We start from the raw sequence: 15,402 nt of genomic DNA on the forward strand, positions 1-15,402 counted from the left end.
ATTCTGGATCATTAAAAAGTACTGAAATATAAAAATGACCAAAGTATGCTTCTGACTGGAGCAAAATTTTTCATAATGATATCACTCATGACTCCATTTGTCAATGCCCACTACCCACTGCTCAAATTAATACAAAAACTGGAAAAATTTGAGACTAAGATCTCATTACCATAAACATTTACAACACCTTAAAATTTACTAACCTTTCTTTTTCATTTTATGGCAAAAGGTTAACAAATAATGTCACTGTCTATTAACAGATTTGGAGTATAACATACTTTACAGAATAGAACAATGCAATGCATTTATTGTAATTCAAGAATAAGTTAAGTAGCAAATTAGAAAAACACTTTATTAGCATTCTTGTACAATACAGGAACTCTCCGACTTACATAATACTCAACTTTACGTAAGTTTTTGCCAGCCAGTGCAAACTTAAAAATATTTGTGGAAATGTATTCTGTATCCCGTAGGAATAAATGGAGGTATCATGAAAATATCATAATGTGAACCCAATAACTTTTTTTTTTTTTGTAATTCGTTCCAAGTCCTTGGAAGTTGAAAATTTTGCTATATTACTAAGCTATTTATCTCTCTGAAAGGTCATATTTATAATGGAAATTGCACTACCCTTTAATTGTTATCATATGTAATAAGAATCAAACTTTGAAAGACTGATATTTTTCTAAAGCACATTTCTGGAGGTCACGACCAAAAAACAAAATCAACTTTTATTTCCTATTTATTGGGCTTTTCTGTTAGTGCATCTAATTATAAATGGGTAGTAAACTGTCTTATTGCAATTGCGATAATACCAATAACTGCAACTGTGTGGGTTTTTACACTATTTCCCTTCACTGAAATCTTCAATCATATAAAAAAAAAACAATTTTCAGAAACTTCTCTTCATTCCAATTCACGTATTATGATGACGAAGGGAAAGCAACCAACAAAAACTGCAAGTGGTGGTAGTGCCAGGAAACGAAACAAAATTCATTTAGAAATGAAGATGAAAATTATTGAGAAGTATGAAGCAGGATAAATTTGTCATCTATTGCAAGGGAATTAGGTCTTGCTGCTTCAACAGTGAATACTATTTTATAGGACAGTGCACGTATAAAAGAACATGTCAAAGGATCAACGCAATAAGATCAACAGTGATCAACAGTGATCACAAAACAGCATTCAGGTGCTATATCGAAGATGGAACAGCTGTTAATAATATAGATGGAAAATCGGATTCAGAAGCAAGTGCCCCTGAGTCTAATGACCATTCAAGCAAAAGCAACAGGTAATTATAAAGATATTAAGGATAAGTACAGCGAACCCCAACCCAAGTTCGTGGTTTAATAGGTTCAAGCATCGTGCTGGTTTCCACAACGTTAAAGTATGCGGTGAAGTCGCCAGTGCCAATTCTGCAGCTGCAGAGAAATTGTGATGTGTTGGAAAAAATTGATATAGGCAGCTATTCAATGCAGCAAATTTAACTTCGACTAGACTGCTCTGTATTGGAAAAAAAATGCCGGATCGAACATACATTGTCAAAGAGGAAGATACAATGCCAGGTGTCAAGGCATCAAAAGATAGAGCCACGCTCTTGCTTTGGGCTAATGCAGCGAGAGATTACAGATTAAAACCACTGCTTGTGTACCATTCTGGAAATCCTTGTGCATTTAAGGGCGTCAATAAACCCACCCTACCCATGCATTTCCAATCGAACCAGAGAGCATGGATAACAATCTCTTTGAGGATTGGTTTAAATGCTGCTTCATTCCCGAGGTTGAAAAATATTGTAAAGACGACATTCCTTTCTAAAATACTAAAAGTTGTTTAAATGGCACATGGAAGAAAATATGCCAACGGCATGTAAAAAGCTATGGAGGATTTGAAAAAGAATCATATGAAGAGGTTACAGATAAGATTGTAAAGGTTGCAGAGCTACTTAAGTTGGAAGTTGATGGCAAAGACGTGGAGGAGTTAGAGGAAGAAGAGAAGGAATTATCTAACAAAGAACTTATTGACTTGCGGGCAGCAATAGTGAAAGAAAATGCTGACGAAGCTCAAGATGAACCAAATGAGGAGCTGAGACACTTCATCACCAGAGAGATGGCAATGGCATTTTGTGAAATTGCATTGGCAAGGTTTAAGAAGATGGATCCTAACAGCAAAAGATTCTTAAAAGTTAAGAGGGGTGAATGATATGCTTGCTATAAAGAAATCTACGATGAAAAGAAAAGAGCCACCATCCAGTGATCCATTAGTATGTTCTTTCGTAAGGTTGAGCTGCCAGCCCCTTCTAAATCCCCACAGCCCTCAACCTCTGCAGCAGCATACTTATCAGCTGAAGATGTCGATTCTGGCAACAATGCTCAAGAGGTAAAACGTACTAACGTTATGCCTGTCTCCTCTCTTTTTTTGTAAGTTTATAATTTTTAAATTGCACGCTTTTGTAATTTTTCCTGCACACGAGATAAAAAATTGAATAAATACAATAAATGACATGTTTGTTGAACATTTCTTTGATTCAATCAATTCAGCGAGCACAGTTGCGAGTGCTGGGGAGAAATTCCCCGACTTACGTATTGTTCTGTGGAACACAACCTTTACATAAGTCAGGGAGTTCCTGTATTTCTTTAAACAAAAAGAGGATTGTTTATTTTTACAGAACAATAAAAGAAATTCTTATTAATGCACTACTTTTTGACACAGTCACTCACTGCATTCAAATCTTATCCCACCACATCAACAGTGCAGTCATCTCTAATACAATATGAAAGAGCATTGTGGTATTTAAAGTAGTCTTGTTACTTTTTGAAATTATTTATAGCTTACAGTTTTAGGCAATTAAGATGAACTCTTTCAAGCACTTGCAATGCTAAAATATACATTTTGGATGCTACTAGATTCTTAGACTGATATAATTGGCAGGAAAACATCTGAAAATACTCAGTGTACCAGTTCCACAGGGATGCTCTAGGATGGCATTTCCCAAACTTTATATAGCTGGGGTCTAATTTTTTTTAGTATTTTTTTGCAGCTCAAAATTACGAGGGGGAGATTTGACAAGAGCATAGCCCAAGTATGAAAGTGTAGTGGTACAGCGATAAACATTTCTGTACTTAATGTATAACACTTCAAATAGTAACCCAACCAGTTTCAATAACTTTTCTAAATTACATGTTCTGAAGTCAAAGTTGTGTTAAATGAGGAAAGATGGACAGTCAGTTACTGTGTAACTCTCAGCATTTGGGAAAAAAGGGTCTAATGCCAAAGACAATTTGTGAGGATATGGTTACAACATTGTGGGAAGATGTCCCTTTCTAATCCATGATTGAAAAGTGGTCAGCAGAATTTAAAAGGGAGGGAGAGCCTGAAAGATGACTCGTGCTGTGGAAGACCTGCAACATCCATCACTTCAGAAGTTGTTAAAAGTCTGCATGATCTGGTGATGAACAAGTGACAAATCTGGACATTGCCAGCATCCTTGACTATCTCATCTGACCTATGTACTACATAACAGAGCTTCTCACTACAAAAAAGGTGTCAGCACAATAGGTCCCAAAGTTGATAGCAGATCAAAAACTCAGTTGTCAAGTGAACTTATGCACCATTTTCTAGCAGATTTGGCAAATTTCCTTACAAGATGATGGAACTATGCCTCATCTGTGACCACAGATGAAGCATGGTTCCATCACTTTCAGCTAGAGACAAAATGAGCAGTCCAAACACAGCTCTTCTCCCCCTCCAAAGAAAGCCAAGTCAGTTCCTTCTGTTTGTAAGATGATAGTATCAGTTTTTTGGAATGTTGTTAATGGATTACTTGCAAAGGCCAGACAGCCACAGGGGAATGTTACACAAACCTCCTAAGGTGTTCACATGAAAACAAATACAAATGCTGAGGTAAAAATCAAAGAAGTTTTTTTGTTCTGCTAAGACAATATACCTACTCATAAATCTGTCATTGCCATGGACTGCAATATGAGTGTGGCTTTAAATTAAAATCTTGGACTATCCCCATATTTACCAGACCTAGTACCATTGGACTTTCAGTTTCCTAATTTGAAAAAAAAAAAAAAAAAAAAAAATATATACTTGCTGACATCTATTTCCCTGCCAACAGCTTCATCACTGCAATGGACACATTCCTGGAGGCCTGAGAGAAAGAGAAATAAATTCTTGGTAGCTGAAATCAATGCATTGCAGCATTGGTTGCAAAAAGTGTATTAACTTCAAAAGGGAGTTTCTTGAAAGTAACATGTTATCAGACTCTTCAAGTAAACCATTCATACTCTTGCCATGAGCTTTTCAAGAGCCCCTTGTCTAAATATATACAAACAAATTGCCACTCTTTAATATTATAACAGTAAATAATTTATTATATGTTAACTTCATAGCTTTTTAATAACTAAAAAGAGGACTAATGTGAACAAATGTTGTTTAACTCAAATAACAAGCCAGTTTTATCCTAACATCTGATTTGTTTAATTTGATATTCAGTTCATTTGTTTTCTTCCAAAATGGAAGACAGGAAACTTGTTTCACACTTATATCATGATGTTCCACATTCATGAGCTTTGTGTGATATCATGATGTTCCACATTCATGAGCTTTGTGTGATAAATATGATCATGCAATTATTTGCACACAATCCCCTTCCCCAAGGACCACTATTCAGTCATAGACCACACTTTGGGAAACACTGCTCTAGAATGTGTGGAACCAGGTATTCTTGAGTGTTTTAAGATAGTTCTCTTCTAAACAGCTGTTGTTATTGGTGTTTTTTTTAAATAGTGGATCACCTTTTTTTGGATGGTACTTATAATTGTGGATAATGGACATCATCTCTAATGTAAGCATAAACCTAAGCCTTGATTGAAAAAAAGTTGATAACTGAAAGGAGAGAATAACCAAGCCAGACTGAATGCATTTACGTTTCAGAGTTCTTTACATATGAAAATAAATAAAAATAAAGGAAAGAACCATTTTGGCTCATTACAAGGCAAAGTAGCAGGACCAGTAGATATGATCTCAATCAGATGACCAACAAATTAAGCTTTGTATATTCATGAAGAATATACTCTGAAAAAACAAGACCTTGCATCTAATTATTAGGCCTGTTAGCATATGAGTAAAACACATTTTGCTTCTGTATTTGTCTGTCTGTCCATATGGTAACAACTCCAAATGGTGAATTTTTATAAAATTTTAGTTGACTCTTGGAGAAAGATGTCAAGCCATCCAAATTTCATTAAAATAAGACCAATAGAAATGTTGCAATTATTATTCTTTTGTCTATCTGTCCATAATAACTTCATTATTTATGGTTGGATTTTCATGAAAATTTTATATATGGCTCTTATAGAATGATTGCAACTGAAGCATTTGATATCATGTTTTTTACTATGCACTAATTGGAGAAATGAATGGATGATATGGTGGATTGGCAGAATCTAGATGTTTCTGTTCGTGCTCAAGAAGTATTTGCTTTTTTAATATAAATTATGTATTATTACTATTTGCTAATATGCCTGAAATGTAACACATTGTACATTAACTTGTTCAGTATTTAATTAATTTGTTTTCAATGAAAAATCTCTGGAAACTAAATTCAGGTTTAGAAGTGAATGGAAACAAGGAACTGATTGTATAAATCCAGTTATATTTAAAGAGGTGGCAGTGATGGTCACTAAAAACTTAACTACAATAGACTTGCATAAAGTTCTAGAAGATTGGAAATAAATATCTATACACAAAGGAATTCCAAGAATGATCCAGCCAAGAATGTCTGCCAGGGGCAAATGTTGATGATGTTGTAGAGCGGATATCATCTTTTAAGGGCACAAAAGGTGATATAGTTGTACACGTTGGCACTAATGACATTAAGAGTAGGAGACCGGCGGAATTACTTGACAAGTACAGGTCACTGATGAAAAAAAGCCGTGAATTAGGGTTGAAATTGAAAGTGTCTGCAATTCTGCCCAGACACGATAGGAGGGAGTATATGATGAGAGCCCTGTCAATCAATTCGGCCCTGGAAAGATTGTGCAGGGCTCAAGGGGTAGAATTTTTTCAGCCTGGTCTGTACTTGTTAACAGGAGAGACTGCTTCTACAGGGATGGGATACACTTAAATAGAAAGGGTGCAAGAATGTTTGCTGATGCTATTGAGGCAATGTTAGGTGGGTCGGAAAACTGCTAGATTGGGGGGGATACAAGGACTAATAGATTAACAGTAGCCACTGGCAGAGGTGAAAGTGATTCTTGCACTGCTTCTATTGGAATGAGCCGCAGCCTGGAAAATAAGATGCAGGATATTTCAGAGACTGCTGGGAATCATTGGGGTACAAGTAAACACATGGGTTGTGTTAGGGTAGCTAAGAAAAAGAACAGGTGCATGTATACTTGTGTGTACACCAATGCTAGGAGTTTAGTAAATAAATTTGATGAATTTGAGGTATTGCTCAAAACATCAAAGGCAGATATTGTGGGGATTTCAGAGACGTGGTGTCATACAGATATAAGAAATGCAGAACTGGAATTTGGGGAGTACAATGTCTACAGAAAGGATAGACAGGATAGGAAGGGAGGAGGGGTTATGCTATTAGTTAAAAAACACATAAAATCCAAGGAAGTGAAGCCAGTCGACATCGCTGGACAGTGCAGTGTCGAGTCAGTTTGGTGTGACATAAGCATTGGGAGATCAAAATTGAGAGTAGGAGTGTGCTATAGGCCTAATGACTCTGATGAGTATAATAAGAAACTGTTCGGAGAAATAGAGTGGGCCAGTAAATCAGAGAGTCTTATAATGGGGGATTTTAATTTCCCAGATATTGACTGGAATTTGGGGGCTGGTCACTCACACAGTAGCAAGGCTTTTGTGGATTTATTGGATGATTGTTTTCTACATCAGCATGTTCAGGAGGCAACTAGAGGGAGTAATACTCTTGATTTGATTATCAGTAGTGATTCTTCATGCATTAAGAATCTGCAGATAAATGAACCGCTTGGTGGCAGTGATCACAGTGTGCTGAAGTGGGAGTTACTCAAAGAGGCAACTACCATTAGGGGTAAAGGGAAGGGGTATTGCTTTTGTAAAGGCGACTACAATGGACTGAGACAGTATTTAAATTCTATACAGTGGGATCAACTGATGATATTGCCAACAGCAAATTCAAAATGGGAAGCATTCAAAGAACTTATCGTGGAAGCTACTAGGCTTTACATACCAACTAAAAAATATTGTTCAAGGTTTAGGCCTAAATGGTTGTCAGATGAACTAATGAGGCATATGGCAGAGAAGAAAAATGCATGGGATACATGCAAATTAACACGTGACACGGACGCCTATGATAGATACAAGTTGATCTGTAACCAAGTTACAAAGGAGGTTAGGCAGGCGAAGGCAGATTACGAGAGATCCTTGGCAAGGGATGCGAAGAAAAACAGCAAAGAGTTCTTTACTTATGTAAACTCTAGAAGGAAGGGGATGAATCAGATTGGTCCACTTGAGATCAATGGGTCAACTGTTGATGACCCTGCTCAGGTAGCTAACAAACTAAATGAATATTTTGCATCGACATTCACACATGAGGAGTTATTCAGCGAGGGGAATGCCAGAGGTGTATTCAACTCTAGCAGTAAGCTAGAGAATCTTGTAATAACTGAGAGCAAAGTGGAGGAGAAATTGTTGAAGATAAACACAAGAAAGGCACCTGGGGTGGATGGGATCTATCCAGTTATATTAAAGGAGGCAGCAAAGGAGGTAAGCAAACCCTTAGCCATAATTATGAGAGCTTCCTTGGACTCAGGGGAGGTACCCATTGACTGGAGATGTGCAAATGTGACCCCAATTCACAAAGGGGGATCAAAGGCTGACACAAGTAATTATAGACCTGTGAGTTTAACTTCTGTTCCCGGAAAATTAATGGAGGCACTGGTGAAAGAAGCACTGCAGGATCATCTAGACAAGACTTCAGTTATAGCTAGGACACAGCATGGTTTTGTTAAGGGGAAGTCTTGCCTGACCAATTTGATTGGATACTATGATGCAGTCACAAAAGAACTGGATGCAGGGAATAACTTTGATATTATATACTTGGATCTTAGAAAGGCTTTTGATACTGTTGCACATGGAAGACTGTTGCACAAATTGGAGCAGTGTGGCATTGGAGGCAAGTTGCTGCTATGGATAAAGGGGTGGTTGAGGGGGAGAAGACAGAGTGGTAATCAATGGACACTGCTCACATCGTGGACTAATGTTATTAGTGGAGTCCCTCAGGGTTCAGTATTGGGGCCTTTATTGTTTTCTGTATTTATAAATGATATTGATGATGGTATATCAGGCTTAATGTCCAAGTTTGCAGACGATACGAAGGTTGGCAGGGTTGTCAAGGACACTACTGACACTATGCTGCTGCAACAGGATTTGCAAAGGTTGAGCAGATGGGCTTCGAGGTGGCAAATGAAGTTTAACATTGACAAATGTAAAGTACTACATATGGGAAACAGCAACCCCAGAGCAACGTATCAACTCTGTGGTACTACACTGACAGTGGTAGAGAATGAAAGGGACCTGGGGGTGGTGGTGCAGGCAGATATGAAGTTCTCTGAGCAGTGCAGACGAGCTGCAAGAGTAGCTCATGGTGTATTGTCAATGATATATAGGAATTTTTCTAGCAGGGATAAGGAGGTGATTATTCCCTTGTATAAGGCAATGGTCAGGCCACACCTAGAGTACTGTATACAGGCCTGGAGGCCTCATTTCAGGAAGGATGTAGAGCTGCTGGAACGAGTACAGAGAAGGGCAACTAGATTGGTGAATGGGACAAAGGGGTTCTCTTACGAAGAAAGGCTTAAGTTTTGCAAATTACAGTGTCTGGAAACTAGGCACCAGCAGGGTGATCTGATAGAAGTGTACAAAGCCTTGAATGGTTTGAGCATGCTCAATGCTGATGGGATTCTTCCTCTAGCTCAGAAAAATCACCTGAGAGGGCATAAATTCAAATTGAGGAAAGACAGATGTAGGATAGATGTGCGGAAATTTGCCTTTAGCCAGCGGGTGGTTGGTGGGTGGAACAGACTTCCATCCCTTGTCGTGGAAGTTGATAGCCTAAATAAGTTTAAGGCTCAGCTGGACAGGTATTTCGAACGAACAGAGGGGTGAAGTGGAAGTGGTTATTTTTATTTATTTATGTTACTTTTTTTTTTTTTTTTGGCTGATGCTGCATAAGCTTGCTTTCTTGCATCAAATGCCTCTACTAATGCTAATGCTAACTATAGGCTAGAAGTCCAACCTCTGTTGCAGAAAAATTATTAGCATTAGTAGAGGCATATGATGCAAGAAAGCAAGCTTATTCAGCATCAACCAAAAAAAAAAAAAACACCACTACTCCCATTTCACCCCTCCGTTCGTTCGAAATACCTGTCCAGCTGAGCCTTAAATTTGTTTAGGCTATCAACTTCAACAACAAGTGATGGAAGTCTATTCCAAAAACCAACTGCCCGCTGGCTAAATGCAAATTTCCGCACATCTATCCGACATCCGTCCTTCCTCAATTTGAATCAATGCCCTCTCAGGCAATTATTCTGAGCAAGAGGAAGAATCCCATCGGCATTGAGCATGCTCAAGCCATTCAAAGCCTTATACACCTCTATCAGATCACCTCGCCAATGCCTAGTCACCAGACTCTGTAATTTGCAAAACTTAAGCCTTTCTTCGTAAGAGCAACCCTTTGTTCCATTCACTAATCTTGTTGCCCTTCTCTGTACTCGTTCCAGCAGCTCTACATCCTTCTTGAAGTGAGGCCTACAGACCTGTATACAGTACTCAAGGTGTGGCCTGACCAATGCCTTATACAATGGAATAATCACATCCCTATCCCTGCTAGAAAAATTCTTGTATATATCATTGACAAGACACCATGAGCTACTCTTGCAGCTCGTCTGCACTGCTCACAGAACTTCATATCTGCCTGCACAATTACCCCCAGGTCCTTTTCATTCTCTACCACTGTCAGCGTAGTACCACAGAGTTGATACGTTGATCTGGGGTTACTGTTTCCCATATGTAGTACTTTACATTTGTCAATGTTAAACTTCATTTGCCACCTCTCAGCCCATCTGTTCAACCTTTCCAGATCCTGTTGCAGCAGTAGTGTCCTTAACAACCCTGCCAACCTTTGTATCATCTGCAAACTTGGACATTAAGCTTGATATACCATCATCAATATCATTTATAAATACAGAAAACAACAATGGACCCAACACTGAACCCTGAGGAACTCCACTAATAACATTAGTCCACGTTGAGCAGTGTCCACTGATTACCACACTGTCTTCTGCCACTCAACCATCCCTTTATCCATAGCAGCAATTTGCCTCCAATGCCACACTGCTCCAATTTGTGCAGCAGTCTTCCATGTGCAACAGTATCAAAAGCCTTTCTAAGATCCAAATATATAATATCATAGTTATTCCCTGCATCCAGGTCTTTTGTGACTACATCATAGTATCCAATCAAATTGGTCAGACAAGACCTGCCCTTAACAAAACCATGCTGTGTCTGAGCTATAACTGAATTCTTGTCTAGATGATCCTGCAGTGCTTCTTTAACCAGTGCCTCCATTAATTTTCCTGAAACCGAAGTTAGACTAACAGGTCTATAATTACTCGTGTCAGCCTTTGATCCTCCTTTGTGAATTGGGGTTACGTTTGCACATCTCCAGTCTATGGGTACCTCCCCTGAGTCCAAAGAAGCTCTCATAATTATGGCTAGGGGTTTGCTTACTTCCTTTGCTGCCTCCTTTAATATAACTGGATAGATCCCATCCACCCCAGGTGCCTTTTTTATGTTTATCCTCAATTTCTCCTCCACTTTCCTCTCAGTTATTAGAAAATCATCTAGCTCACTGCCAATGTTTACTTCACCTACAACATTCCCTTCCTGAATAACTCCTCATGTGTGAATGTAGATGCAAAATACTTGTTTAGATTGTTAGCCACCTGAGCAGGATCCTCAACTGTTGAACCATCAACATCCAGTGGACCAATCTGATTCATCCCTTTCCTTCTTGAGTTTAAATAGGTAAAGAACTATTTTCTGTTTTTCTTTGCATCCTTTGCCAAGGATTTCTCATAATCTGCCTTTGCCTGCCTAATCTCCTTTGTGACTTGGTTACAGACCAACTTATATCTATCATAGGCTTCCATGTCACCCATTAATTTGTATGTATCCCATGCATTTTTCTTCTCTGCCATGTTTCATTAGTTCATCTGACAACCATTTAGGCCTGAATCTTGAACAACATTTCTTGGTTGGTATGTAAAGCCTGGTAGCTTCCAAGATTAGTTCCTTGAATGCTTCCCATTTTGAATTTGCTGTTGGTAACATCATAAGTTGGTCCCACTGTATAGAATTTAAATACTGTCTCAGACCATCATAGTCGCTTTACGAAAGCAAAAACCCTTCCTTTACCTCTGATGGTAGTTACCTCCTTGAGTAAATCCCACTTCAACACACTGATCACTGCCACCTAGTGGTTCCTTTATCTGCAGATTCTTAATGCATGAAGAATCACTACTGATAATCAGATCAAGAGTATTACTCCCTCTAGTTGCCTCCTGAACATGCTGGTGTAGAAAACAATCATCCAATAAATCCACAAAAGCCTTGCTAGTGTGTGAGTGACCAACCCACAAATTCCAGTCAATATCTGGGAAATTAAAATCCTCCATTATAAGACTCTGATTTACTGGCCATTCTATTTCCCTGTAAAAAGTAAAGTGCAGCCATTATCAACCCACTGCAGGGTGGAAGCCTCCTCAACAATTCATGCTGAGGGAAATGGACCGTAATCTGCCACGCTGGTCCAGTGCGGGTTGGCAGATCGACCGTATTCAGCAGTCAGGGGCTTGAACCCCGGTCTACTCAAAGACCGTGTGCTACTGCACTCCCGCTCCTGCCCACTCGGCTACGGAGGTACAGTATCCTATTATACTCAGAGTCATTAGGCCTGTAGCACACTCCTACTCTCAATTTTGATTTACCTATGCTTATGTCACACCAAACTGACTCGACACTGCTCTGTCCATCGATGTCGACTGGCTTCACTTCCTTGGATTTTATGTGTTTCTTAACTAATAGCATAACCCCTCCTCCCTTCCTATCCTTTCTGTAGATGTTGTACTCCCCAAATTCCAGATCTGCATTCCTTATATATGTGTGACACCACGTCTCTGATATCCCAACAATATCTGCCTTTGATGTTTTGAGAAATACCTCAAATTCATCAAATTTATTTACTAAACTCCTAGCATTGGTGTACACGCAAGTATACATGCGCCTGTTTCTATTCTTAGCTACCCTAACACAACCCATGTGTTTACTTGTACCGCAATGACTTCCAGCAGTCTCTGAAATATCCTGCATCTTGTTTTTCAGGCTTCTTCTCATTCCAACAGAAGCAGTGCAAGAATCTCTTTCACCTCTACCAGTGGCTACTGTTAATCTATTAGTCTTAGTCTCCCCCCAAGCTAGCAGTTTTCCGACCCACCTAACAGTGCCTCGATAGCATCAGCAAATATTCTTGCACCCTTTCTATTTAGGTGTATCCCATCCCTGTAGAAGCAATCTCTCCTGTTAACAAGTACAGTCCAGGCTGAAAAAAAATTCTACCCCTTGAGCCTTGCACAATCTTTCCAGGGCAGAATTGATCGACAAGGCTCTCATCATATACTCCCTCCTATCGTGTCTGGGCAGAATTGCGGACACTTTCAAATTCAACCCTACTTCATGGCTTTTTTTCAACAGTGACCTGTACTTGTTAAGTAATTATGATTAAAAACTCAGCAGACAGGCACCTTGATAATGATATAAACATTTCCACATGGTTCTGTTAAAGGAAGGTCTTTTATGACTAATTTTGTAAGGTACCATGGAGGTACCCCAAAGACTTTTGACAGTCCCACACAACCATCACTTATCCACATGGATAAAGGAATGGTTGTATGGGATGGTAGGAGACAAAAAATGGTTATATGTGGGCACAATCTAAATGGAGCAGTAAGGGTCACTCGGGTGCTGTGATAGGGCTTGTGCTTTTAAATTTTCATTTGTAAAATAAATAGTATCAAGTTTTTGTAAAAATTTGATTATATTAAGGTGATCGGTACTATTAACAATGAGAACCAGGAAATGCTATGGCAAAAAAAAAAAAAAAAATTTGCCAAGTTATGCAAGTGGTATAAAAAAGGGCAATTAAGTATCAACAGGAAAGTGGAGGGAAACATACCTACTGCTGTTGAAGATCAAAATGACTTTAGGGTGTAATACATTCTAACACTAAGCTGAGTGTTATAAGACTACAAGGACAGCCATAAGGGTACTGTCAGTAATATGTAGAATAAACAGATGCTATCCCATAAAAATCTATGTATAAAAATCATAACTGAATGGAATCAATGACACTACCAATGGCTAGCTCACCAATAACCTCTAAAGACAACCTCTAACCCAGAAATACAAACTCCTGAATTATAGCTATTATACTATAATTTCTGTTATTTCAGTTCCTGTAACAAGTTATTCAAGGCCAGTTGATGTGATTCCCAGCACTGCAGTACAGTTAGATTTTCTGTCCATTCTGAATTAGAATAAGATTCAATTTCAAAGTTATATACTTATTTCAATGCTTGCATTGAAAGTGTTTGCAAACAGATACAAATTTGAAAACAAAAAATGTTTTCAAATAAATAAATAGTGTATGAGTATATCCAAGTGGGATCATAAATCTTGGAAATACTGAATAAACAGAATTTTTATTAAGAAATTGGTTATATAGAGCTAGCCATTTTTCTAACATAGCCTTAACTCTAGTTAAATTTTGCATTTTAAATAGATTTGGTAAATCCTGTACCAAGCAAGTTTAAATAAGTTATTTGATAATTAAAGCTTACTGAGTTTAATGGTGGTTTAATCTAATTTAATTGATAATTACCTCTGATGCTAAACTTCTGTGAAGGTGATCATTCATTGGAATTAAAGTATTTCTTCTATTTCTAACTGTTTTAGTACCTACATTGGAAGTAGAATGTGAAATATGCTCTTCTGTTTTGTTCTCATACTGTAGGAAAGAAACCATTTTTTTGGCTTTATCTGTCATTGTACTCTGCAATAACATTTCACAATTACTGTCAATTCCCACAAGAGGATCCCAAACTGATCTCTCATCTTGACTTTTGAGGTCACTCAGCAACTTTTCAAAACCTTGAAAGAAATGTTTTTTACTTCTTCATTAAAATTTAATAAACTCTTAATTCTAGATAAATACTAAGTCCAAGAACCAATACTTCTAGTTCACTAATACCAAAGTTTAAAAGAGAAAAGTGGGATAGTAATTCCTCTGAATTACTAATTCAGCTTAGTGTTCACAAAAAAAAAAAAAAAAAAATCCACACAGTAATTTCACCCAAGGTTGAATTTGTCCAGAAGGGATTATATGTTGTGTTGGAAAGGAATCACTGATAAATTAAGTTATATTTGCATTTTATCAATAGTATAGAATACTTAGGTTATACTATATGAATTATACACAATAAAAATCCCCTACATTTGTGTTGTATGTATATATGTATGTATTAATGACACTAGATAATGGAGAACTATACTATTAGTATAGTTCTATATTAATAGTGTAGTATAGTATAACCTAGGGTTATTCTATTGTTGTAGAATATAGTTGTACTCCCTAGGTAACGTAATGTACATTTTAAATTTAGATGGTACTGAAAATGAGAAAGAATATTCCACATAAATGACTGATTAACTATATACTTTATTAACTAAATGTACTTTGTCCAGAATATATTTGGTTCTCATGAGAAGTTGAGAGAAAATTTGACCATTGCCCCTCCCTCAACTTGGTCTTTTTATGGGCAATAATATTCAAAAGGATCAAATACTAAAAGATAAAAATTACATTAAAGAAAAAGTGTGTCACAATTGTTTAATACCTATGAAATGAGTCTTTGGGGTCAGGGGTATAAGCCAAAACCTTATTTGTCACCAAGCTGCAAGTTCAGTATTAGGGGAGTCACACAGTAAGTCAAGTCTGACTGTGGCTGTTCACAGTAAGTCAACAAGTCTGATTTTAGTGGTTAGGATTCAAGTACCTTCTGGTTGGCAATCATAAGTTAACTAATCAGTCTAGTTACACATGCGGCAACTACTTGTTTATCTTGCAGTTTTATGCAGTTGAATAGCCAATAATTAACAGCATCAATCCTAGACAAATAAGAATTGGATGAATGCCAGACAGTTGCACAAACAAACTTTGAGATGGTAGGCATAATGATAATATTCATATTGATGCAAATCTCTTGTTTCAGTCTCCATACTACCCAGAAG

The 15,402-nt window shown here is 37.7% G+C and overlaps 1 protein-coding gene across 2 annotated transcripts in view; it reads right to left on the minus strand.

Annotated features, from left to right (window-relative positions):
* Window positions 1-15,402, minus strand: part of LOC150075080 (metal cation symporter ZIP14-like) — a 142,546-nt gene that overhangs the window by 69,446 nt on the left and 57,698 nt on the right. For both annotated transcript variants that reach the window (XM_090388686.1, XM_090388685.1), the window contains exon 5: window positions 13,994-14,262. In XM_090388686.1, the coding sequence (XP_090244812.1) occupies window positions 13,994-14,262 (269 nt within the window). The remainder of the gene's footprint in view (window positions 1-13,993; window positions 14,263-15,402) is intronic.

Source organism: Mastigoproctus giganteus, chromosome 14 (genome assembly GCF_048544385.1).
Source record: "Mastigoproctus giganteus isolate SK-2022 chromosome 14, ASM4854438v1, whole genome shotgun sequence".
Taxonomy (NCBI): Eukaryota; Metazoa; Arthropoda; class Arachnida; order Uropygi; family Thelyphonidae; genus Mastigoproctus; species Mastigoproctus giganteus.